Source organism: Drosophila virilis, chromosome 5 (assembly GCF_030788295.1).
Source record: "Drosophila virilis strain 15010-1051.87 chromosome 5, Dvir_AGI_RSII-ME, whole genome shotgun sequence".
Classification (NCBI taxonomy): Eukaryota; Metazoa; Arthropoda; class Insecta; order Diptera; family Drosophilidae; genus Drosophila; species Drosophila virilis.
In genome coordinates, this window is record NC_091547.1 from 7,190,389 (window position 1) to 7,217,554 (window position 27,166).

The 27,166-nt window shown below is 40.7% G+C and overlaps 2 protein-coding genes and 1 long non-coding RNA gene across 5 annotated transcripts in view; 2 read left to right on the plus strand and 1 right to left on the minus strand.

Moving 5' to 3' along the window:
• Positions 1-20,049, minus strand: part of Sema2a (Semaphorin 2a) — a 42,401-nt gene extending 22,352 nt beyond the window's left edge. Inside the window, exons 1-2 of one of the 3 annotated variants that reach the window (XM_015174658.3) lie at positions 3,129-3,255; positions 1,875-2,248 (exon numbers count right to left, since the gene is read on the minus strand). In XM_015174658.3, coding sequence (XP_015030144.1) covers positions 1,875-2,028 — 154 coding nt within the window. In that variant the 5' untranslated portion in view covers positions 2,029-2,248; positions 3,129-3,255. Of the gene's footprint in view, positions 1-1,874; positions 2,378-3,128; positions 3,256-19,738 lie in introns of those variants that run through there. The other 2 variants (XM_015174657.3, XM_032436527.2) reach the window with 2 other exon arrangements.
• On the plus strand, positions 2,251-2,853 carry LOC116651002 (uncharacterized). The gene is made up of 2 exons (XR_004304022.2): positions 2,251-2,380; positions 2,458-2,853. It is a non-coding gene; the product is annotated as an uncharacterized lncRNA (long non-coding RNA).
• A 4,574-nt stretch (positions 20,050-24,623) lies between the features above and the next one.
• Positions 24,624-27,166, plus strand: knon (knotted onions). Its single transcript, XM_002050814.4, has 2 exons — positions 24,624-24,863; positions 24,978-27,166. The coding sequence occupies exons 1-2, from the start codon at positions 24,715-24,717 to the stop codon at positions 27,076-27,078; spliced, it is 2,250 nt and encodes a 749-aa protein (XP_002050850.2). The 5' UTR covers positions 24,624-24,714; the 3' UTR covers positions 27,079-27,166.

The window sequence follows — 27,166 nt, forward strand, 5'->3', positions numbered from 1 at the left end:
CCTCACGTTTCTGCTACAAGTGCTTAGCCGGCGAGTTTACTACAATATGCGTCAACAACAACAACAACAACTAGAAAAACTATAGCAACTCCTTGTTGTTGCCGTTTGCTGGTTGCTTTCGCTTTAGCCGGCACGTGAACTTTTATGCTGCGGTTATAGCTGACGCTGCCAGCCGTGTGTTGCATGCCACACACACACACACACACACACATACATTAATACAGATACAATAACCGCCCATTGGCCCCCATTGGGCAGCATCTTTGAACGTGAACTATTAGAAAATGTTTACTGGACATGTACATGCAACATGGAGCTGCCACTGCCACTCTGGCAGCGTGTCTCCTCGCTTGTACGCAGCAAAAACGTTGGCAAGAGAATAGAAAGAAATTTAAAAGACTATGGAAAGAAGTGCCAATCAACTGTTTATACAAAATATTTACTAGGGATTTAAATATGTGCACGGAGAGAAATTCTCATGGAAAAAGCAGTGCGATAATCCTTAAAGGATACTTTGTAGAACATACTACATTTGTATCTCCATAGATGGAATGTGGGTTTATCAGATGAATATTGTTCAATCTAATTTGTTGAAAATTAAAAGAAAGTTAATAGTAAAGAGAGTTCATGTTAAGTTAACATATAGAAAGATGTTAAGCATAACAGAAATTAAAAATTGCTTCCTTTTGGCAATTGGAGTTTCGAATTTGAAATAATGAGAATGTGACTTAGATAAAACCGATTTTCAACATGATTTTCAACTGAATATTCATTTAAAAATGAAACACATAACCGACAAGAGAGGTCCATAATTAAAATACATACATATATGCATTTAATGGCAAATTGCCTTAGCTCCAAGGAAATTTTGTTTAATTAATGGCATAAGCATTTTGAAAAAATCACGTTTGCCGACAATATGATTAATGAATAGATTTTTCGTTTAAATTTGGTCAACAACCGGCTTTCGAGCCGCATAGACAACGGCTTCCCAAGCCATTCGGATTTTGGTTAATGTAAATGACTCAATAGAGCGCCTGGAAGCGAATCATAATTTAACCGGTTTCTCAATCAGGTGGCAAACTTATTTCATTGTCTGAATGAAATTATGGTAAAGGCAAAAAGATATATATATATATATATATGTTGGTAGCGGGGCTTTGAACTCTGAGAGGCGGATTTAGCTATTGGGTTCATTATTGTAGCTCAATAGGATTTTTTCTTTTACATAAAGCATTAATAATTGCAGCTAGTTAAATGCATTGTGTGGATTTACTTGGGTATTTGCACAAAGCTGAAAAATATATGTGCCTTCGTAAGTATGCGTATGAATAACAACATTGGGCCGTGATATTAATATGCAAATGATGCTGCTGTAAAAATGATATACAAAATAAATATTAAATAAATAAAAGGGACAATAACATATTAAAAAGTAGTCAATGCAATACAAAAAAATGCCCCTTGCAATAATGACAAAAACGTGCTGAATTAATATCGCCACCAATAAGATAAATAACAATAGCAATATTGTGGCAAATAAATTACAATTACTTTTTATTTTATGTATTTTGTTTTTTTTTTTAAGGTTTTTTTGTGTGCGTGTAAATTGAAAAATAATATCAATACCCAGAGTGCAGATTAAATATTATTTATGCTATTTTAAAAATGCTCTCAAGCGCAGTTCTCATAAATAAACAATTAAGAATTAGCAAAACTGTTGACTGAGCAGAAACAAAAAAAAAAAAAAAAGGAGAAACAATTGCAATTAATCGTTTCAGAAAACCCGCAAATAGCATTTAAATGTTATCTGTTATCTGTTTTATTGTACAGTTATACGCTTATCAGTTCGCAGATCTGCGGAATTAGTTTACCTCGTTTGTGCCTCGCATAATTCGACTGTTCATTGCCGGAGCAGCAGGGTTGCTCGTAGTAGAAGTTCCACGTGTTTTCGTAGTCGCCAGCAATTTGTTGGGCTCCGCATGCCAGCAATAGCAGCAGCAGCAAAGGAATCAATTGCAGTTGCATTCTGGATTTTCAGTCTTGTTTTTGTTTTCGGGCGTGGGCACACTGGACTGCCCAAACCTCAATTGGATTACTGTTGTTATTTTTTTATTGCTGCCGACAGACACACTACACACACACACACACACACACACTCATACACACAGAGTGCTTGTTGGTCGAACTGGCAACCGCTGGCAATTTACTTGCCAAGCCGCACAGAAAAAAAGTCCTTTTTAAATAACTGTTAACACATTTAAGTTGTATTATTTTTAATGGTCGCGAAATATTTGTACACTTGCACAGCAATTGCGATGAAATTGAATTTGCCGCAGCAGCAAATGGATTTTAAATAAATTTCTTTTTGCAATGCCTGGTAACAATTTCGTTTTGATTAATTATAAATGCATACATATACATACACACATAGTTTGCATTTTTACTGTTTTACAGTTTGGCGCGCTGGTGTGCATTCAATTTAAGAGGCATTTAACACTCAACAATTGATAAAACATAAAATAAAAGAAGGTACACAGCATAAAAATGAAATACCAGGCGACAAACTGGTTTCTGCTGTGGTACCCACGCATCTGCAGCAACAACAACAACAACAGCCACAAAGAGCAGGCCGACAAATTCTTGAACATTTCCGCCAAGCGATCGGACAAGTGCGAGCGAGAGAGCACGTTATGTGTGAGCGGTGTAACATGTAAACAAGCTGCTGCGCAAGGTTGCCAGAGCGACGGCGCACGGCGCTTTGTTTTATTTTGCAGATTATTTCAAGTTGAAAACAATATACTTGTAGAAAAATAAATAACACATTTATCCAGCTATTAAGCTACACATTAATTTTTTATCAGCCGATTCATTTCATATAGAAACATCTGTTGCGTATATGCCTCACGATTTATGACTCTGGCAGCTCAAATTTACTTGCAGTAAATGCATATACATATGTGTGTGCGTGCAAACACACACATACATATGTACATACATAGGTCAAGATGCATACACACTAAAATGCCTATATGAAAATTCGAACGGTATGTATAAAAATATGTTCAACAATGTATTGTATGTATGTGATGCACATTAAATTTTTGTTGTTTGGGCGATTGAATTACAATTGGTCAGCAGCCGACTGCGTTTTTCATTAACACAAATCTACAATAAAGAAAACCAAATAAATGGTGAACGCGCACTAAACGAAAAGACAACAACAAGATCACTGGTTGCGTCGCCGACTGGTGTGACCGAACTTGCCAAAGACCATAATGTAGATGTTTAAAATGCCTTAAAAAGATAATATACTAGAACATACTTTGACATGTTGCTAGCAGACAAAAGCTAGTTGATGTGACATTTACGTTACTTTTTGAATTGCTTCAAGTTAAAAAACTGCTCGGATTCGAATTTTACTTACTATTTTTTTTTTTTATATTTGCACTGCAAAGGGCCTGACAATTGTTATTTAAGTATCTTTCGAACCAGACGGTCCATATCAATATTTGTATTTGAATGTTTGTATTGACAGTTGTTTTAGGATAATTTTTTGTAAGGTATTTCGAGATATCTTAACTTTTCAAGAAAATGGGGTAAATAACAACAATTGATAAAAGGTCTAACAATTTGGAGCGCTCCTTTTGTGATTTAACATTGAATTGATTTTCGGAATTTGCCGCAGAGTTTTTGGTATTTGTTGGCTTTCCTTTACTCGATTTGCGCCATTTGGCCACAAATGAAAGCCTAAAAAGCAACAAAATGCGGCTGGCCAGCGCATAATTCCCAGACGGGGTGGTCCATTGGAATTTTGCGGGGACACCTTGCATAGAATCTCGGCGGGCAGACTGCAGCATGGAGAACAAATGGCTACTCTGCAAATTTGAAAGTGTTTTTACGAAGGGGCTGCGATGAGGGGGGAGGGGGCACGTGGAACACGTTCTAACACGTTTGCTAGACAAAATTGTTTCAAAGCGAACGAGAAGTATGCAAAAATTGCAGCACGCGCCGTCGTCTGGTTGATTTTCTCATTGCATTTGCAGTTTCAATTTTGGAATGCAAAGTCGTGCAGAAGCGTCCAAGCTGTATGTGTGTGCGTGTGTGTGTGTGTGTGAGGCTCGGCCATTTTAAAGAGTCTGTACTTCAGTCTCTTTCATTGTCTGTCTGTGTGTGTGCGTGTGCTTAATGCTCGGTGCTCAAAGTGTGATTATTTTAAATGCTGCCAACGACGCCGGCGACATAACAATTTTGAATGGAGCTCAAAATAAAAGTCATTTTGTTAAACAGACAAACGCACTGAAAGCAAAACGCTGCTTCACCTGTGCAGACACACACGCGCACACACACACAGACACACACACACACTTGCACATGAGCAAATGCAATTGTGTTGTCTGGTCTGTTCTGCTGGCGACGTTGCCAGACATTTGCGGCTGCTTTTGGCGTTGTTTCTGTTTTTCGTTGCATACCTTTGGGCGGCAATTAAAAACAGTTTGGCAGTCACAGTTGCTGCAATTGAATTTCTTGTGGCGCCACAAAGTAAACGAGTGCCGCTTGTTAAATAAGTACAGCTGCTCAAAAAGGGCGCAGAATTACCAAAAATACTCATATATATGCACACACACGCACACACGCACGCACACGCACGAACAGACACACACACATATATACATATATATTTAATTAAAAGCCAAGTCGTTTATGTTTTCATTTTTGCCAAGTGCCTCTTTTATGCTCAGTACTTCTGTGTGTATGTGTGTGTTATTTAATACAATCTGCAATTGTCAATGGAACTAGCCTGAGTTTCTGTCTGTCTGTCACTCAGTCTGCCTGTCCGTTCGTGTCTCCGTCTTTCGCTCTGCTTGTCTGTTTGCCTGCTAATGAGTTTTCGCAGCGTCGCCTCGCCTCATTATGCCGCATGCAACGTGTTTGTCTCTCTGCCCCTTTTGGCATGATACTGTTGAAAATTTTGATACATGTAACACACACACACACACACACACACACACACACATAGATAGTCACTCATTTTGAAAGCAGCTTTGATGTCGTATCCCTTTTTCCTTTAAAAACCAGTTTTTTTCTTGGTATTTTTTGGTAGCTTTTCAAGTGCAGCAGTTATCATTGTTGTTGGCCCTACTGATGTTGTTGTTGTTGTTGTGCTTGTCGTTGTCATTTGTTTTCGCAGTACAGTAGCAAAACGTTTCTTTACACAATGTCAACTTTCAACAAAGGACTTTAATTAAGTCCTTAATGACAGCTTAATTTAGCGCACTTTGGGCACACTGTGTGCGCTTTGACACGTACCAGAACACAAAGATACATGGCAACTCCAACCTCTTGCTATCTCTCTCTCTCTCCCCCTCTCTCTCTCTCTCTCTCGCTCGCTCGCTCGCACTCTTTGTGCGGGCTCTTGTTGTTGTTAGTTTCTTTGCATAATTTACATGACCGTTTAATACCCTCTAAAGCTGCTGAAATGGCATTTTGATGATATCAAATAAAAACATAGAAAACTTGCTGCTTGACCAACATTGTTGTTGTTCTTCTTATTGTTGCTGTTGTTATTATTATTATTATTATTATTGTGCGCTGTGGTCACTCAAGCTGTCAGCGGCGAGGCAACTTTTATGCATTATATATATATAAAAAAAAAAGTTGCACAAATAACCAAACAACAACAAAGACAACTATATCAAAAAAAAAACAAACAGCGATAAAAACTATTTGTTGTGTTTGTCGCTGGAATTGTTGTCGTTCTTCTTGTTGTTGTTGTTGTTGTCGTGTCTTTGTTATTGTTGTGCCAAGTTGGCTTACTCAAGTTACTTGCAAAAGATTTCAATGCACTTTACTCCACAACTTGTTCGCGCAGCAAAAAGAAAACCTGACCAGCAACAACAACAACAACAACAACAACAATTTGACTTCTGCAAACTGTCAGAGCAAGCAAATGGCACTAAATATTAAGTTTGCCTTTTGCAACTTGACCAGAAAGAAGCAGAAGAAACGTAAACTGCTGGGCAGGGCACAACTTGGTCGGCTCCAAAACTAATGAAAGCTTTCTGTGTGTGTGTGTGTGTGTACATGTGTGTGTGTTCTGGTGTTGCCAAAGTTTTTGCCTTTTGGCTCGACCACAGAATTTCTACTGAGCTCCGTGCGGCACTTATTTCAAGTTCAATTAATTTTAAGTGCGGCGGCCATTGTGTTGCACATGTGTTGTTGTTGTTGTTGTTGTTGTTGTTGTTGCAGTTGCTGCGGTTTTTAGCTTGTTTGTTTACTTGTGTTTTTAGCTCAACTCGAGCCAGACATGCAATGTCAGCGCCTGTATTTATGCTATAAATAATGCAACATATTTTGCATAATGACAACTTACGGCCAAATACATCGAATCAAATAAACGCGTGTACTAAATATACACTTAAACCTATTCAACCGCAACACACACAAGACTTGCCTCTAATTGCATGCTGCACATACCCTGTGCGTGCGCCTTGCATACCTCAAAAACGCCGGGTATACTACATGCAATCCTTCAAATTAGCAAGTACAGTGAATGGGCTGCATGTTTAGATAATAAGTGTTTATATTTGATTAATTATTTAGGAGCGGGCCGCAACAAGGAGTGGGCGTTGTGCTTGAGGGCCGCGAGGAATTAACATAGAATATATAGTTAGTTGCTTTAATATTTTCTTTTAAAATAGCACACAAATTATGAATAGCCTTTTACAACTCAATTTTTTCATGAAATCAGCTGCTATCAAATGCGATACGATATTTGTTTCTATTTCAATTAGAATAAAATTCTTATTCTCTCTTGTTCTTATCTCTCTCATTCTCGCTCTCTGCCTCTCTCTCTCTCTCTCTTTCCTTCGCCCTCTTCCTCTTCCTCTCTCTCTCTCTGTCTCTGTCTCTCTGCCCATTTTCCCAATCAATCTTATAGAATCATTCACTCCCTCCACACGCCGTCGCTTGTTCAAACCGCCTTTCTATGCGATTTTCACTATCTAAAGTAATGCTGCAGATATCAATATTATTCAAATATAGATGTTCGTATCTTTCAGTTAATCCATTGAAATAAAATATAAATCGATTCATATGAATGGATATGTATTTTAATACTGGCTCTTTTTTTGTCCCTTACATAAGTCTTTTATATTCGAGCTTTACGAAATCAAAGTAACAACAACAAAGTTGCTCATCGTTTCAACTGGGGAATAATCGAAAATAAGTTGTGAAATTCGTTAAAATGTGCTTAATGCGCTTTGCAGAATAAACACAAACTATCAAAGTATTTATTTGTTTATATTTTTTTGTTGCAACAATTTTTTGGTTGCACCGAGAGAAAAACCCAATTGATTTTTACCTGGCTGCATTTGTTTACTTTGTTGCTTGTTGCTTTTCCACGTATTTGATGGAAGTTAAAAATTCATTAAGCGTTTGTTTATGTCCATAAGCTCTTGTCGATTTTTGTTTTCAAATGAATTGGATTGTGTCAAACAACGAGTGCTGCATAAATCTGGTTTTAATTGGATGCTTTTGGCAACCAAATGCAGATTTGTGGCGCCTTAAAGTTGCATTTGAAAACTGTGAAGCCTGGTTGCACGCAGCGTGTTGTTGTGTGTCCTGGCGGCAGACAGTGAATGCACGCGACAAGGATTAATGTCAGCCAACATGACATTTAGCGCTGAAGGACTCGCAAGGACTGGCGGCCTATGCAGCCAATGTCAAGTCCCAGCGCTTTTCTCTGCCGTCTGTCACGGGCACCGCAACAAGAACAGCCGCGATAAAAACAAAAGTCAGTTGGCAAATCTTGTCTAGCTGCCGTCTGAGCCGCACCAGAGAGTATCAAGGCACAAGGAAACAAGAAAGAGGCAGACAGACCTGAGCTAGCCGGCATGTGGGCTGGCAAGTCTGTGTTAAACAAAGGTTGCAGCAGTTTTTCCTAGCTGTGTGTGCGAGTGTGTGTGTGCGTGCATGTGTGTGTGTGTGTGTGTGTGTGTGTGTGTGAGGTGCATAATTAAAAAAGCATTTGGGCGACGTGGTTCAACTACTTTCGGATTTATATTGTGTCAGTCAATGCAAATTCAGCAGACGGTGTAAAATTCGTTGCATTTAAAATGCGTCGCCAGCTAGCACAGCGTGCAGATGGAAATGAAAGAAAAAAGAAAAGCGTCGCATTGAAAACCATTCAAAAGAATCAACAGACTAGAAGAAGCGTTGGCAAAACTTTGCCAGCTGCCTGTTGATAAATGTTAGTTGGCCAAAAGGCCTTCTTCCAACATTTCAGTCAACAGACGGCAATCGCTTTAAAAACAGTTGCTAAGTTTTTCAAATGTTATCGGTCAGTCTCCATCTGCTTGGAAAACATCATGCTGGAGCGAAGTTCAAGTTTAAATAATAAAAACTACATACATAGAGACAGGCTGCAGACAAGCTTTGTACGAGCTTTGTTCGAGCCTTTCTCTTTTCAGCTTTCATTAGATTCATTTTTATATAATAATAAAACATAATAATAATAATAATAATAATAATAATACTAATACCAATAATAAAAATATTAATTTATTTTTTAAGGTAAAAATTATCTGTCAGCAAAACTCACTACGATTAGCCGAAATTGAAAATGCAAGCCACAATATATTTAAAATTTTTGTAGGAGAAAATTGTTTGCCTCTAGTCATGAATTCTGAGAAAATGTAATTATTTTATATCTCATAAAACTTTGTGAAGCCATTGTTAAATAATCTTATAAAATGTGTATCCACTGAAAGTATTTGCTGCTTGTTGTTGCTGTTGCTCGAGTTATTGGGGCCCACTCGGAGATATTTGTTACTGAGCCTGCAACACCTTCGAGCTGTTTGGCTTTTCTTTGAAATGTTTCGTTTGCCATCGAGCTGGCTGTGCCTGTCAGTGGCAGTGGCAATATTCCCATTGGCTACAAAGGCTTTCGGACCCACAGCCGTCTGCTGGCAAAACAAATTTTAATGAATTTCCGTACATGTGGCAACTAAAAATTAAAAATCCCAACCTAACCCGGTTTGTTGGTGGGCGACAGCAAAAATGACAGCACTTGCCGCAGCGCGCAGGCAATGTTGCCACTGACTGCTGCGCCCCCGTTTGTCACTTAAGCACAGAAGCCACAGCCGCAACCGTCGCCGCTGTTGCTGCTGCCGCTGCAGCTGCTTCTGTTCAAAGGCGTCGTCCAGATGCAGAGCCCAGAACTCTCAGTATGAGGTTGAGCAAAAAGCCAAAGCCAAACCGCACGCTAACAAGCCAACAGTATGAGCCGAAAGTGTGCTTGACGGGGGCTGCCTCTTGGCCTGAAAATTAGTTGGCATTTTGACAGTGGATGAGGGGTGGGGTAATTGCAACAACTGTAGCTGAGTAGCTCAGCAGCTTTTTACGGCTCAACCTTATCGGAACCGTGTGCAGACGTGTGTATGTGTGTGTGTGTGTGAGTCCCACATCAACAGCAACAACAACAACAACAACAACAACAACAGGCACGCACAATGCAACAGCAAAACAATTAACAGATTTCAAAATGCAGACAGGGCTGGCTGAGAGGGCGAGCGACAAAGGCATAAGGCAGCTATGCATCTGCATATGCAGACAACTGATGCATAAATCATCTGGCAGAATTTTAATTCCGAATGTCAAACTGACATAACAAAGGCAACGCATAGGCGAACACTTTCATGGAACATGTTGTGTGCTCGGATCTGGCAAGTTTTTTGCCTTCGATTTTGGGTGCCTGACATGTTGGTATTCAAATTGCCCGTTTGATCATAGAACATGTTGTGTCGGATGCAGGCCCAGCACCTGGCAGGTACGTTGGCAATTGTTGCCCAGTCTGCGGTGATGGTCGGGTCTTTGCCTGGAATAATAATTGAATTTTCAAAGCCAACGACAATGATGGGAAAAAGTCAAAGGCAAACGTTGCCGGGCGATGTAGTATGAATGCTTAGATGTTGACTGAAACAACTACAAAAGTTGCCACAAAATGTCCGATTATTAATTTATCAATGTCGCAGGTTTATTGAAATAGATTTCCGCTCTTGTGAGCCATTTGCATTTCCGTTTCCGTTGCACAACAAGAGTTCCTGTCGCTCGCTTCTTGCCCAATGCAAACAATCATGTCGACTTGCATTTATGCAAATAACAAACACAAATACGCACATACGAACACACACACTTGGAGAGACACACAAGTTTATTACATTTGTCCATAATTGATTGAGGAGCAGCGGTGGAGCGGGTGTGGGAGACATGCATCCAACTTGCAACGCAGTTCCATATTTCATTTTCATTATTTAAGATTAAGAGCAAAAGTTAAACATTCATGTGCTCTTTTTATATTAGAAAGCATTTCAAATTTTCAATTTGGAATTTGAATATTCAAAATTTAGCCAGCAATTGAATATTTGAAAGCCATTCCTCTTTTTTTTTAATTCAATTTTGTTGAATTATTCTGTTTGCTGGCAAAGAAGTTTACAAAATTCCTTTTGCCCGAGAGTTCTCTTTGTTTGCCCGTCTGCAGTAGGCAGGGCTAAGGCAGTCGAGACAACAATATAAAAGCCAATGCATCATTAGCAAAAAAGATGGAAATTATGAAATGACTTAGAATTCTGCAGAGTGTCTTTTCGGTATTGTGAGCGCCGACAGCGCATTATTAATTGCACAGACTCCACTTCGATGGGAATGGAGTAGGACTTGCCGTTGTTATTGTTGCCGTCAGTCTGTCTCGCTGTCTCACTGTCTCTCTGTCTGTCAGTCAAACAGTCTAACCCTCTCTCTCTCTCTCTCTCTCTGTCTGTCTGTCAGTGGATTGTGCCTTTGTTACCATTAAGTAAGTAGGCTTACTAAGTTACAGCTGCAGCAACAATTCATTGTTCAATTTTAAGCGCATTACAATTGTTGGGGAGCTAAAGAGCAATTTACATATATATATATATATATATATATATATATATATATATATATCTTATATATAAATACCCTTGCTTTGGGTAATATAACTAACCAATAATTAATAACAACAGGAATTTAGCTTGATGGAACTGAAAAATTTCACGACTAGCACGACTCTGTATGTATGAAACACGATTTCATGCAGAACAAGATGGTATATGCTTAAATATCTGCGTCTCTGTGTATTTATAAAATAAATGTTAATTACCTACAGCTCAGATTTCTCTGCGTCGACATAGGCAAAAAGGCTCATAAAAATATCGACGAGAATATTTAATCTTTGACATGTCAAATTATGAGCTGTTTGCCCATTTCCCTTGTTTAAAAAAATGGAACATTTTATTTTACAATTTTGCAACACAAAATGAAAACTGCCTAAAACAATTTTTAGTAGTTAGCATGATTAATTAATAAATCCAGCCACAGCCACAGGATATAAGATATCAACTCATTTTCAATTTTGATACGTACAATTTGTGTAGCATACTTTCGAGCGCGCTTGTTTCTGACGTTTGCGTTCGTGCATGCTTAAAGCTAGAGAGAGAGAGAGAGAGGGAAACACATATATATGTATACAAGACACTCCACTCGGCTCGAGTGCAAATAAGCAATAAGGCGTCGAGTGTGTGAATCATTTGGCATTTTCAATTTTGCTTTAACTACAGGCGAATCTCTACAAGGTGAAGTTGACCAGAAGAACACCGCCGCCACCTGCCGCTGCCGCTGCCTGCTTGCTTGGCCCGGCTCCTAAGACCCTTGGAAACTTTGCAAACATCACTTGGGGCTGTTGGCTACTTGAGCACTCAGTGCACTTGTTTTAGTTGTCCATTATGCGCTTCTATGCGTTCCACATGCACACATAATTGTGCTTAACAGAAGTTTTCCCAGTTTCAAATCCAGCCACCAAACCTCACTTGAAATATACATATGTGCATATGTATATGTATTTATATATATATATATATACATATTTTCTCTTGTATATATCTGTATTTTTGGGAAATAAGCCTTTTTGTTTGTGCCATTGGCTGGTTTCGGTTTGGTTTGGTTTGGTTCGGTTCGGACTCGGTACGTCATGCAGCTGCCACTTGGGAGCACATATCCACATGCCTCTGCAATTGACGTGCTAACCAACACAGTCTGTGAGTGTGTGCCCGAGTGTTTATGTGTGTGTGTATGCGAGTATCTTCAACTGATATCATTCGCTTCTCCTTCTCCGCCTGTTCCGCCTCCTGACTCATTTGCCTGGGTTTGAGCATGCAACGAATGCTACGATTGCTACTCTAATTTTCCTTTTGCTCCCTTTGCCGCTGCCCCTGCCCCTGCCCCTGATTCTGTTTCCGCCTCTGCCTCTGCTGAGAGCAGACGCTTTGCATATGTCCGTTCTTTGTCCCATTGTTGTTGTTGCTGCTGTAGCCTGTTTGCTTGGTGTTGATTCCCCAGTGTGTTTGTCTATTGTTATTGCTCTTGCCTAGCATTTTACATCAAACTCTAGTGTGCCAAGCTGTCTCACTGTCTGCCCGCCCCTCACTTTCCGACTCACCCACTATCTGCTTTGCTCCATCTGTCCATCTGCCTGTCTCTTTGTTTATTTGGCGTATTTGTTACCAGGGCACGGATGCAACTTTCGGGGCGCTCTTATGCAAAATGCATGTACGAGTTTGTCTAAACTTTGTATGCCCAGCTCTCACTTAGACTGGGTCCATACGATGCTCGTTAAGCAATTCGGCTGTAGAAACAAAACAACAGCACAGCTTTAAAATACAAAATATAGATTGGCATAGTGTAATGTCAGTTATTTTAATGACGCCAGCTGCTGTATTCCGCGTAATTACGTCACAGACTGCGTAAATATGACAGCCAAAAAATTAATTATTTGTGCCACAATTTGACCGCCAGCGCTAAAAAAGTTCAAATCGAAAAAGCGAGCGTCCCTTTGAAGTGCGGACACGGCACGGGCCGCACAGCTGGCGGCAATCCGAAAGTTATTTTATTTCCTACCTGAAAATGTGCACCGCAGGCAACAGAAAGTTGCTTTTCAGCAGTCGCTTTTCATATTATTTTCAAATGTTTCTATTTTAAGCTGTAATTATTACGAAATAACTGAGCTATTTTCTGTTGCAGATCTAAACTACAATTTATAGCAAATGAGGGCAATCAATTATAATTATTTTTGCAGTTAGCAAATACGCGTAATAATTCGATAAAATATAGAATACTTGAGGCATGCTATTAAGACTTATAAATAAATAAAAATACTTAAGCCTGTAAAGTATATATTGCAAATTGTTTCCATCTGAGTAGATTATCAAAAACAATGATTATTTATTTCAAGCCGCGTGAGTCTGTGAATTTCTCGACAGCCTTATAATAATTTTAGCTACAGAGAGATCAGGTTCACGAAAAGTTTGTCTCAATAATTAGCTATGCAAATATATATCTTATACGTTACACCTGAAATCGGGGCCATGTTTTTGGCTATTGGGCTGACAGCACAGCTGGTCAGATCTTTAAGTTAAATCTTTCTGAATATAAATTGACCATTAATTAAATATCGATATTTCATATTCTTAGCATATTAGAAGAGAAGCAATTGAGGCAAGTCCGAACCGAAGCTAGCAGCTTAAAAATTTCTCAAATTGTCTTAGGGCTTGAAATCTAAGCTTATGCGTTTTCTTGTTGGAATCAAAATATGTAACTTGATTTATTCCACAAGTTTCAGTTCACAGTGTGAAGTCTTGAATTATTCCTAAATTGATTCAGGTCAAAGGCAAAGATCTGTGGTAAAAAAAAAATTTGTAAGAGCTAAAAAAGAGTCGTAATTTAACAAATTGTTGCCCAAGGTAAAAAAAAAATAAGTATGATATAAAACATGTCAAAAATATGAAAAATATGTAATATTTTTAACAGTCGACTAGTGAATGCTCTAAAAACATGTGCACAAGCTCTGACTAATAACATTATAAAAAATAATTCCATATATTGTTAAGCTTTTGAATCGCACATAACTTTCAATTGAAAGGAGACTGAATTCTCTGCGATGTAAATTCATTGAACATAGAAGGCAAAACTTTAAAATAAAAAAGTATAATTCTGTTATTCAATTGTGCTCTACACTTGATATTCACAAGGCTTACCTACATACCCACTAGATAGCAGACTCTTGGCTTTGGGTACAGGGTATGAAAATGCTCACTAACGCAATTAAGTGGCGCGCTGTGAAAAACGAATGATAAGTAAACATGACAAGGCTTTTAAGTTTATTGCGCCAGCCAGCTCTCATTTGGCTCAACCGAGTGGGCGGATGGGAGAGTAGGGGGGCAGCAAGGACATTTAACTACGTGAAACGGACGTGTGTCGCCCCGCTAGGGCTGGGGCTGGACTCCTATGCATAAGGGTGCACTAACACATGCACAGTGGGGCTTCATCTTTTTCTGGTTACATATTTTTTGTTGCCCATGAGATGGGGTGGGTTCGTGCACTTACTGTCACTTTTCATATGCAAAGCACTTTGTGTCTGTCGCTAATTTAATAATATGCAGCATTTTGCCAGAGCAGACAGTCGAAAATGTTTGCGGGCTGTCGACCAGTGTTACAAAGTGTCCAATTAAACGATTTAAACACTGGCATGGGTCTGGCATGTCAGCTGACTAAATGCGAGCGCTTATGTACCACCTGTTTGGGCCCTGCCTGCCTCCCAAGGCCACACCCAGAGCCAGAGCCAGGGCCGGGACGAGCTGCACTCGCGATTTTTCACAGTCAGTGCATTTTGCAATAAATATCCAAAATTGCTATTGGCAAACACACACGCAAACTATTTGGCAAGCATTTTCGCAACGGAAGTTGTGAAAAATCGTTGACAAGCGACAAAACACTTGACAGCGTCAGCAGCCCAAGGAAAAGCACCAAAAATCGAGCCAAAAAATGTCACACAGTCAGGCAAAAGAAAAAAAAAAATAGAGAAAACTCGGCGAAAAAATAACAAACAAAGCCAAAATCCCCAGCCAGTTACAGCAACAAACCCAGGGGCAGGGCGGCGGGGGGGTGCTGAAAAAATGGCAAAACGTGTAAAAATTTGTGGTGCAAGCAGAGCCGAAAAAGGTGCAAAAAATGTGTAAATGTGCAATCAAATGAAAGAAAACCAATAATCGAAAAAAATGCCAATGCAGCGCACACAACTTAGGAATTATTGGCCAGGAAGCTGGAAGCCAGCCCGATTGGTGTTTTTGGTGGGGCGAACGGGGGGAACGGGGGCTGCAATTGCACTCAGGCAAGAAAATGCACTAAATAAAACATGAAATAGCTGAAAATCGGGCATGTGAGCAAAGGCACGTGGCAGGTGTGTGACTCGCTCAGCATGTGTATGTGTGTGTGACAAGAATTTTAGCTATAAATTGTTGTCAGAATGTAAGTGCGGCAAAGGAGAGTAGAAAAAAAAAGCACACACAATACTGTGCACAATAAATCAACTTGAGTAGCGAAAATTGCAAACAAAAGATCGCATCTTCAAAGGCGGAAATAATCGAAAGACAGTCCAAGCGACAAGTTCTTATTGTTCCAGTTGCGGTTAAAGTTTTAGCGGCAGACAGAAGCCAAAATGTCAAAATGCAAAATATTAATCATCATTAATTCAATAAACATTTATTAACATGGACTTTGCATTAGCACATAATGTATTTTGTTGCTGCCTTTGACCTTTTTGCCCAAAAGAAAAGGGACCAGCATGCTCGCATCCTTTGCCCACACGCACAATTCTATAGAGAAGTGTGGCTAAACCACATTTTCAATTCGCCACAGGACAGACAGCAAAGTCAAAGGACGAAGCTAACCAACACCCATCCTTCAACCCTGTCACAGGCCATGGCCTGGCCGTTTGTCTTTGTTGCGCTCCCTCTGTCTGTGGTTAGCCCAATCTCTCTCTCCCTGTGGGTGTGGGTGTGTGTGTGTGTGTGTGTGTGTGTGTGTGTGTGGAGTGTCCTTCGGCTTGTATTGCTGTTGCCAGCTTCAGTCATTTGTCTTTTGTCATATTAATAATTCCCTTTTATTATTTTCACCATTACCCAGTCAAAATGTATATAAATGTATGTTATATAATGTGCGACTCACCCAGCCCCATCCCTCCGGGTAAATTCTCACAGCCCCTCATTATTCGACATTTATAATTTCGCGCTGTTAAGGTGCCTTTTACGCACCTTTTCTGGCTCTTCATTTCATTTTTTATGCTTTTTTTATATCATTTTTTTTTTGCACTCTTCATTAATAATAATAAGTATAAGAGGGTGACCCTTCCGCCACTTGGCTGGCGATGTGGCCCAATCCTGTCTCTCTGTCTCCTACCCCCTCCTCAAATCAAGCGCTTGTCTGTGGCATTGTCTATGCTGCTGTTAAACAAAAACTCACTTAATGCCATTCATCCTCATTTCGGTTTCGCCTTTAAAGTTAATCATCTCAAGCATATCCGCGTGCTGTTTGCCTTCACTACCCCATCCGTTCATCTCCTTCTGCTGCGCGGTCCGTCCCTGTCATTTGTGCTCATTTTTTAATACGTACTCCATAGATCATTAATATAAATTCCACAATGACGGCAAGTAATATTAATGCCCCACAATGGTCGGCGCAAAAATGCTGTCAAGCGAGTTAAGTGTTTTCCAACCATTTTCAAACTTAATTGTCGATGGCCACAAAACACAAAACTGAACAATTTCAGATGCAAGTCGTATTTATCCACTAAAGAGAATGAATAATAAAAATCTTCTCGTGATTCAAGGGTTAAAAACGAATTCGTGCTCGATCTTTACATTTGTTTCGTGCTTAGAATCAAAGATGGTTCAATTGATAAATATATAAAATGTATCTTCCACCTTCTGAAAATGATGTTCATTAAACTAAAAAACTTTTCGCCTTTTCCACTGCATTTCGATACATATCAAATCTATTTTGATTGCTTTTCTGAATGGATAAATTGCTGTCCATGTTTTTTTTGTTGTCAACAGACTAACATATTCAATCCTTAATTGTTTTGTAAAGTCGCATTGGTATATTAATAAAACTTTGGAAATAATCGTTGTTTGATCTGAATTGTTGGCCTCAAAAGAAGAAACTCAAAACTTATAACGCTGCTCTAGACACACACTCGCACACACTCGCACACACACACACACACATACACACACACTAACACACATACACACCAACACAGACCATAGAATACAAGTGCGCGTGTAAAACTTTAACGAATTTTCATTGTTCAATTGGAAAACTTGAGGCAAGTGAATCACTTCACTTGCAGCTGGCAGCTTGTTAAATCTCTTCCACAGCAAACAATTGAAAAATCTTGAACTCTCTTGGCAAATGTTTTGTAACATGTGAACCCGAGAAAAAGTTATGCATATAAAGGAGCTATTATATGATTAGCCTGGCCAAGACAAGCTGCCTAATTCAAATCAAAATCAAGCCACACACTCAGCAGTCAAGTGGCATCAGAAGCAGCCGCAGCCTAAGCAGCAGCAGCAGCAGCATCAGCAGCAGCAATGGAAGCCGCACACAAGTCAAGTAAAATGATTTGCAATTATTATTGTTTAATAAGTGCATAAGCCGACACTTATCCGACCCACAAGACACAATTGTTGCTGTTGTTGAGCTCAAAACTTTGTGGCAAGCAGCCGAAACAGAAGCCCATGCCAGCAACAAAGGATGTGTACATCTATATATATATACATGCTGGGGTAGCTCAAATTATCATAAGATGGCATCATTTTTGAGTGGCAACCACCCCAACCCAACCCAACCAAACACAACCCAACCCAATCCAAGCCCACGCAGCCCATCTCAAGCCACATAGAACCCGCCAATTGTTGCTTTTGAGCGAATCGAGTGGCATAAATCCGGGCAGCGGCATCTCATTTTTGGGCAAATGATAAATTGACAAATTTATTTGGGTCAAAGCGTGGCGCATTCATCATAATTTCGCTTTCTGGCCCAATCTGCCAGCTGGGCAGGAAAATTGAAAATTTTTGAAATGGGCTCCCGGCCGTACATCGCCACTGAGCACCACTTGGCTAAGACATTTTAATGGAGTTGGCCGGGCTTACACTAACAAGCAAAGCACGACTGACACTTTTCGGCTAATGCACTTATAATGAGCTTAAGCTACAGGGATGCCAAGGCTTCGCCTATTGCTGGGACCAGAATTGGGCCGAGTCGAGCAAATCATTTGCATAATTAATATTGATGTACTTGTGTAGTAGGTCGGCTCGGCTCGAGTTGGTTGTTTTGTGATTGTTTATTTATTGTACGACTGCCAATTGAGCTACATTCACCTGATTGAAGTTTGCGAAAGCATAAACATACATTATGGATAGACAGGCGGATGGATATCTACTTAGTATATGTGGCATAGATGCCAAGCTGTGAGTACATTTCTCTGTCTGCACGGCTATTTATGAATAATATAATTGAATTTCTGCTGATTATACGGCATGGATTGTACACGAGATATCTTTATTCCGTTGCCAACTTAATTGTACACTTTGTGAAACACTCAATTGTTAGCCCATTTTGCCAACTTGGTTACCTAGCCGAACACTTGCAATTAATATTCAACATTCAATTACCAGGCCAACACACCCAACGATATAACAGATACAGGTAATTAATTTACTTGTCCAAAGACCCTTTCACACAGACAAAACTGCAAGTGCAATGACACAGTTTCGACAATTATTTAGTGCAAATCAAGTTGTTGGATCATTTTACAGAGCTATATTTCAAATTTCCTCAAATTAAGGTAGCATTCAATCTATGCACAGGGAATCAAAACGAAATATACATACATCTAGAATAGGTATATATGGACTATTGTTATATCCATTAAGAAATGTTATTAAATGGGAATGAAAATCAAATTAATTTGCAAATGTATCAATATTAATTAATAATTGAAAAAAATATTTATATTTTTAAAAGAATGATATGACTCAGGAATTATATGATGCCGAATCGATTAATCATATAATCTGTCTTATCTGTGCAATGCCTAATTTAAATTTTAATGCGTTTATAACGAAGCAATCATCTGATAAAAGTTTATGGAGTATATTATATAATTCATTATTAATTTTGAGGAAATAATAACGAGAGGGCTAACGCGACCTTTATGGATCGTCATTGTAAATAGCTGATTTAATTGAGAATTTAAAAAAAATGTCTGCGTTGGTAATTATGACAAATTAAAATACAGTTCTCCTGTCAACAATTAATCAATGTGCCTGATTGTTGTCTAATCCGCGTGAATAGAGTGAGATGTTGATGGAAAAGAACATTCATTATTTAAAAATTCAAATGCACGCTTTTGTCTGCGGGTTGTTTACATTTCAGTGCTATTCATTAGAAAATAGTAAAATAGTTGACATAGGATTATTCTGTGACCCATTTTGTGTGCTCGATGCTAGTGCATGTATATACCACATAGTGTAAGAGATTGTTCGATATGTGATGTTTATTCTGTGCTGTTTATTGTGCTCTGTTGTTTTCGTTTTCCAACTGGCATTGGCCAATCAGCCATGCAGCAGGTGATGGGGCGACAGTAATGCCACAATGGATGGGCGTCTGTGCCTCAGCTCGAGTCTATTGTTAGAGAGCATGGAATAGCTGTTGTGAAAATGCAACTAGGCGAGCAGAGCAGCGCGAAGGCAGAGGCAGATGCAGAGCCGGAGTCAGAGTTCTAGTTGGAGCATTTGTTTTTGTAATCACACTTGGCCACACTTACCTGGTGACAGCTCCTCGGTAATCCCTTGAATAGTGCGCGTGAACAGTGTCAACATGAGGACGCAGGCGAGCAGGAGCCATTGACGTTGCTGCCACATGTGCGGCATATGTTGCTGCTGCAGCACCAACAGCTGCTGCTGCTGCTGTTGCTGCTCCTGTCGAGCTCGAGTTCGAGTTCTAGTTGTTTGCATTGCTGTTGGTAGGTGTAGGTGCCACTGTTTGCGCTCCTTAATGTGTATATCCGCGTGGCCGTTCAGTGCGTGTATATACTATATATGCATGTATGTCTGTATTTCGTGAGTGTCGCTATCCTTTGTTGTGCGAACTTAAGCTGCAATGGAAGAAGCAGAGCGGAAAGTACATTGTTAAAGAAGCAATCACGCCCTTGCTATTAGCCAAATACTCGTCGTGTTGCTGGCTTGTCTTGTGCATTTGTTGTTTGGGCAATTTGCCGCGCAAAATGAAGTCAAACCATTTATATTTTCAGCGTTGACTATTGACAGGGGCGTCGTTTTGTCTGACGTGCGCAAAATCAGCGAGCAGCCCGTGCCACATCATTCACAGTAGCCAGCGCGCCGCAAAGTATGCAACGTCATGCGGCGCTGCGGTGCGTTTCATCATGAGCCGCGGGATTGGGTAAGGGCATGGGCATGGAAATGGGATCGGGTGGGTGAACTGTAGCTGAAACAGAAGCTGTGGCTGCTGCCTGGCAATGGCAACGGGCAACGGGCAACGGCCAACGAGCAACTGGCAACTGGCAACATCACCGTTAGCAATGCTCGTGGGCGCGCCGGGCTGCACGTCAAACACATTCATCACGAGTGCCAGAGTGACAGATGGCAAATGCGCCTACAGCTCGTTTGTTGCCCGATCTGAGAGGCAGAGCGGCAGCCGTAGCTGGAGTTGGAGTCAGAGCCAGAAACAGAGCCGGAGCCGGAGCCCGAGCCCGAGCCGGAGCCAGTCGCCAGTCGCCTGCTTGGCCTTATGTCATTCGCAAGGGCAAAAGGACAAATGAAAATTTTCCAATTATTGCAGACACTCAGTCGAGCTCGGCCGCGGCCGCAACGTAAATTTAACGCTTTAAACTGCCGACGCTTGGCATTATTCATGCGCGTTCTCGAAATCCGAATTCGAGGAACTCAAATCATTTGTCAACGTACTCTAATATCTGGGCTGCGTATCTATGCATCTACAAGCTGAAAGACTTTCTAGCCGGGTGGGTGTTAACGAATTTTCAGTTTCCATTCCAGCTACGGTTTTCAGTTTTTCAGCTTTTCAGTGACGCGGCAGTTGATCAAAAACGCATTTTGCACTGTGTCAGCGTCAGCAGGGCACGATTTTAATAAACGTAATGTGGCCACATGTGCGACTGACATGATTTGGCATTATCCTGCGACAGGCGCTGTGTATCGCATATAGCGAAAGTAACGAATTTGGGTCCAGCCTTGGCATTACCATCTCGTTGCGACGGGTCAGGCCCGAGTATTTTTGATAAATTTATTTTCAAATTTTCATTTTGCTCGCCCTTGACAGCATATGCTGGGTAATTACATAGACGCTGCAAGTATGTAGAGTTGACTTGCGTATATCGATTGAATTTCAAAGGCAGGGCTGGTGCCGGAATGGGCCAGCGGTTGGGGCAGGGCACCATATGCTATCACAGAGAGCCGCACATCGAAGCCACTTTCAATTTCACAAACTACTCGTAAGCAGCTCGAAACTTTCGCTAATATCGAATGCTAAACGGTCTTTTGTGTGGCTCCAAAACCACATGAGTGTGTGTATGTGTGTGTGTGTGTGTGTGAAGGTTTTACGAGCGCCTGTTAACCGCGGGTATTTACACTAAGTCTAATGAAATGTTTAACAAGCACTTTGCTGTGCGCAAATCCCAATGACCCATAATATTAGCATAAAATCACTTGGCTGCTAGGCAAGGCTCTGCCCCGTGTTCCATGCCCCTTGTCCCGTCAAGCGTGCCTCATAAATAGTTGGCGGCAACCTTGCTATGTGTGAGTGCGCGTGTGTGTGTAACTACTTGGTTAGTCTGCTTGCGTTGCATGATACGCTTGAGGGTCTGAAGCTAAATTTTCATTTAAATTGCGCACTTTAAAGTTTTTGGACGAGCGTGAAAGGCTTAACGAAGCGACCCCAACTCTCGAATATATATATCTAGGAGTACGTTGCCTATGCAGAGAGAGACTTTTGGGTTCGAGTGTTGGCGTATTTTCAATTTCTGCGCATAAATTTTTATGTTGGTCATACTTTATTTGCCGCTGCTGCTGTTTTGTGCTGCTGTTTGTTTCCACAAAATAAATTACATTAAAATTCTAAGCCATCAGCCGCTGTGGAAATTTATTTTTGCACATTATCCGCTTGCCGCAAATTGTGTTTATTCCGCAACGCTCGCTCCCGGGCAACAAAATTACAAAATAACAAAAAAACAACAACAAAATGCACAACAACAACAACAACAACATCAGCAGCAGCAGCAGCAGCTGCTGACGTTTTAGTGGCAATTGTTGTTGTTGTTGTTTTTGTTGCTGCTGCCACTGACCAAAGTTGTAAAGTATCCTTCAAGGCAATTAGTTTATTTGTACAATTTCATTTCATTTAGGCTGCCGGAATTTTAATGCGTTTCATTAAGTTTCTGCGTAAATTTTATACTTTTATATGGCTCGATTTGGGGCTGCAAAGTCTACCAAAAATTACTGAAATCAAGGGAATCTTGGCTCTTAAATAAATAAGACCAGTAAATACTAATATTATGCTGGCTAACTTGAGTTAATTTTGGGTGCTTTTGTATAAAAAAAATAAACATAAATAAACATAAACATCTGTGTCTTTTTTAAGAAAGTATAATTTCGATTATCAGCAGACGTTTTCTTTTCTTCGAGACTTTAACTTGTTGGGAATTGCAGCGTCAAGCAAGGAAAGCAGTAGAGAGAGCTGCTGAGGCCCATTATATAGTAGTAGTATAAAAAGTAATAAAGATTGTATTTGTAATTTCTGTAACCCAGAAGAGATTACGTGTTTCATTACTGTGAAATCCCACAAAACTCGTTTCTGTGTTTTTACCAAAAAAATTGAGACGTGTTTCTTTGTAGAGACACGCTTTGTATTTAAATTGACTATAAAATATATAAGATACTTATGCTTATCATAATTTCTTAGAATTCCTTTATTTGGAAAAAACCATCAAGTTTTCCTGAAAACAAACTAATTTTAAAAATTGTTCAAATTTAATAATTCAAATAATTTATTTGAATGTATTAATTTAGAATGTATTTAATTTATTTTCCATTTAAAATATGTCAAATTTATGTAGCTGAATTCCATATATATTTGGTATGTTCCCAAGTACATTGTGAACGCCGTCCAGAAGAATGTTATTTATAAGTACAAGCACACACACACACACGCAAATACAGATATACATAATACACATGCGAATGTGCACACACACACACACACACACACACACACAAACGCATACAGGCAATATTTAGGCAGGATTTGCTGCGATTTAAACAGAAATTGCCTAATAAAAATTTGCGACTTACTCAAAATCAGTTCTTGCTTATTATTCTTTAAATTATTCGCTTAAAGACTCGAAAAGCGCATTTTTAGCAATGTTTTGGCAGTGCAGGAAAAAATGTAAACACAATATTGTATGATACACAAATAGAAAATCCACAAAGAGACGCGTTGAGCGCGCCGAGTGTCTCTCTGGGTGCTGGGCCCAGGCGAATGGGCACGAATTCGAGCACTTTAAGCGCTTTTAGTTGGGCTTTTTCATTGTTCACACCGAGAGCAGCAACAAAATGTTCAACTATATGCAAATTCTTAAGGTTTTAATTAATTGTTTAGCCTAAAAACAATATGCACGAAAAATTCACAACCGTACTAATTTCGATGACAGACGGAGAAGTCAAATGCGCTCTCATTTTGTGTTCTGTTTCGATTCGCAGTGTTTCTTCCTGCGAGCGGGAGAGAGTGAGAGCGCACGAGAGCACAGCGCAGCTGTTCCAAGCAAAATATCCTGGAAGAGGACATGCTGTCGGGGGTGGGCAGCGGGTATTTGGCAACTGTCAAACTGACAGCTGACCTGAGGGTTTGTGTATCTCCTCAGAGCGCAGGCGCTGCTCTCGCATTTGGTTTCATTCTCGTTCGTTTCACATTAAGGACGCAGTCAAGAGCTGTCAAGGGTTGCTCCTGCTGCTCCTGCTGCTCACACCCTGCCCAGCCGCTTCGATACCGACAATTACCTGGAGAATTGGCATTAGCCCATTTTCGTTGCGTTATAAATTGCGATTGTCACTTTGGAGCATTTCAGACGACCGTATGGCATTGCCTGCGATGCTGGTGGTGCGGCTGGTTGTCGCCTTGTCTGGGCAGAGGTTGAGAAGGCGCACTGCCACTGCACACATTTTGCCTGCAGGGTGTCTGGGCTGCTGTGACTTTCATTTCGTTCGATTACCAGCCTCCCCGCGCCCAATAGACAACTCCGCCCCCGCTGATGCATACTGCTTATGCAATTACATTTAAGTTTTGGTGTGTCGGATGTCTGGAGTCGGGGCTGCAGCTGCGTTGCCTGTGACATGGAATTAATTTTCGATTTTATTGTCAGTTTGTCAACTGCTTAGTTGAACGTTGCCGTTGCGCGCCTGACTTTGATTTAATTGAAAATGCATGAATATGCAATTTTTAGCAGCAGCTATAGCTCGTAAATGCCAGCTTTTATTGCCCGGCCCATTGAGTCGGAAGTACTCAAAATTGTACGTTTAATAGTCGTGCTTAATTTATGTTACGATAGGTCAGCTTACCCTTGATTCAGCTGACTTATAGTTGTAGACATAAACATACTCAAACACTCACAAGCAATACGTATTCACATTCAAACATACACGCGCATTATTTATAATTTAAATAAATAATTATATATTTATATTTTTTACGACACCGTTTTCAAACACAAGAATGTGGGAACAGTTCATAAAGTGCTTCAATAAAGGCGGCAAGGCCAAAGGCTGCAATGCAGTCGAGCTAGTCGATTTATATAAGCGGGTTCCGCCCAATCAGCGTAAACAGTTCAAAGAGTTTGCCAAGAAGAACGAAGAATACAAAGAGTAAGTGTTATTATTAGATGTTCACAATATTGGGAACATTAGGTATCTGTTGTGTCTGTCTGGACTTCCAAACTTGCTATAAGATTCTTAGCTAAACTTCATCACCTTCCAAAGGCGCCTTCGGAAATATCCACCAGATTTGCCAGCAATTGATTGGGCGTATTATAAGCAGAATGTGCGGCAGGATATGGTCAGCTGGGTGTTGGATTTCGAGAAGAAATATGACAAGCTAGACAGCATTTTTACTAACCGACACTCCCTGTTTGATCATTCCAAGTACTTTGGAGAGGTGACTGCGCAAACTGAGGAGGTCAAGAAGGAAGTCAAAAAGTTCAAGGCAGAATCGAACAAGCGCATCGAAGTGCTGGAGGAAAAGATGGAGCACTTGAAATGCATGAAGCCCTACACGGAAATGACCATGGAGGAGTTTTGTTTAGCACATCCACAAGAGGCACCCGATTTTATAAACAGACCCACCTTTTGGCCACATACACCCGAAGAACAGAAGCCCGGGCCATCGGAAGATGTGGCGCATGAAGAGGCACCAAAGGAGCCAGATGGATCAGGCAAGTCTGCGTCAAAAGATGATAAATCAGATCCTAAAAAAACGCCACCGCCGAAAACACCGCCAGCCGGATCTGCACCCGCAGCTGGTGATAAACCCAAAGCTCCAGCTGAGGTAAAAAAGGACGCCGCAAAGGATACAAAGGATAAAACGAAGGACACAACGGATAAATCGAAGGACACAACGGATAAATCGAAGGATCCATGCGAAGCAGAAAAAAAAGAAAAACTTGCCGATGGAAAAGTCAAAGTTCAGCAAAACACTGAAAGTCAGGCGGTAGAGACTGCCGCACAATTTGCAACAAAGACTATCGATTTTGCCAAAGACTTGGCCGCAAAGGCTGTTACCATGTGTAAGAGTCTCTGGCAGAAAGTTGGAGAGAAACGAAAAGAGGTTGGAAAGAAGGAATCTGATCAAAAGGCCACTACTTTGGCATCCAGTACAGCGGTAAAACCGACACCTGTCGATGATGACGATATCCATCGGAGGGAGACTGCATACAACATTTGCAACAAGACAATTATCCGAGGAGAGGATACAGCAAGAGCTGATGTAAAGCCACAGCATGTCGATTTGGACATCGAGGCGGGTCCGGAACAAGATGAGGATAAGCCACCTAAGCGAGGTGACAAGGAGGGAAAAGTTTGTAAGTCAGAACATGAGGATGCGGAGGAGGAAGAGTGCCAACTAGCTAAGAAAAGCTGTCCGGAAGAAGAGAAAAAGTCGTTATGTATGGAAGACATTAAGAAAGATTTGGGTGAATGTGAGCAGCAAGAGGAAGATCCTTGCGTTCATTGGCGCAAGATCACAGAGAAGAAATCAACAGAAAAACCCCAATCCTGTGAGCCAACCGACTTCAACAAACTGGACATCACATACAGTAGCACGGATCCTAAGAGTTTGTTACCCGTTAACCAGCTACCTTATGATGCGCAGACAATCGGAAATATATTGCCCAAAAAGGAAACTGAAAAGCCGCCAACCATTTCAGAACATCTAAAAGACTCTGTAGATCCCAAGCAGGCACAGCAACTGGTAATTGCTGACCCGATTAATCCAGTTACCCTTAATGTTCAAGCTCCCCAAATCGTAAATGAGCCGAAAGCAGAACAAACGGAGGAGAATATTCCTCAAGGGACCTGTTCAGCAGTGCAGATGAAGTCGGAGGAAGATACGGACAATATGCAGGCCAATCAAGACAAGAATGAGCCCGTCCAGGGTGTGGCGTCCACAACGATTTGCCTGTCGGATGCTCAACCTGTTATAACCAGTTTCAAGAACGATCAACCAGAATCGGGCCAAGATAAACCGAATAAAATTAATCCAGAAGATGTGGCCAAGCTCGTTTTCGACATGGCAACCAGTGCTGCCTCATTGCTGTCCGAGGCCAAAAAGACCATCGAAATGGCAAGGCTGGAGAAGGGCGACGGCATAGTCGCCGCCTACGAACATGCCGAGCAGAAGGTGACTCTGGCCTTGGCTCAGGCATACAAGGCTTTGTCAGCGGCCAAGGATGCCGGACTCGTTGATCCTACAGCCATTGCCCTGATTGAGAAGCACGCCCTGCTGGCCAAGCTTTTGGCTCATCGTGCCATCACCATGAAGAAAGAGATTGCCAAGCTCCTGGACGATCTCAAGAGGAACAATTGAGTTTTAGTCAGCAGCTTGGCGTTGTTATTTAAATGTAGTTCAACTTTATGTTCGAACCGTTTTCATTAAATTTGCTGTTGAGTTGAAA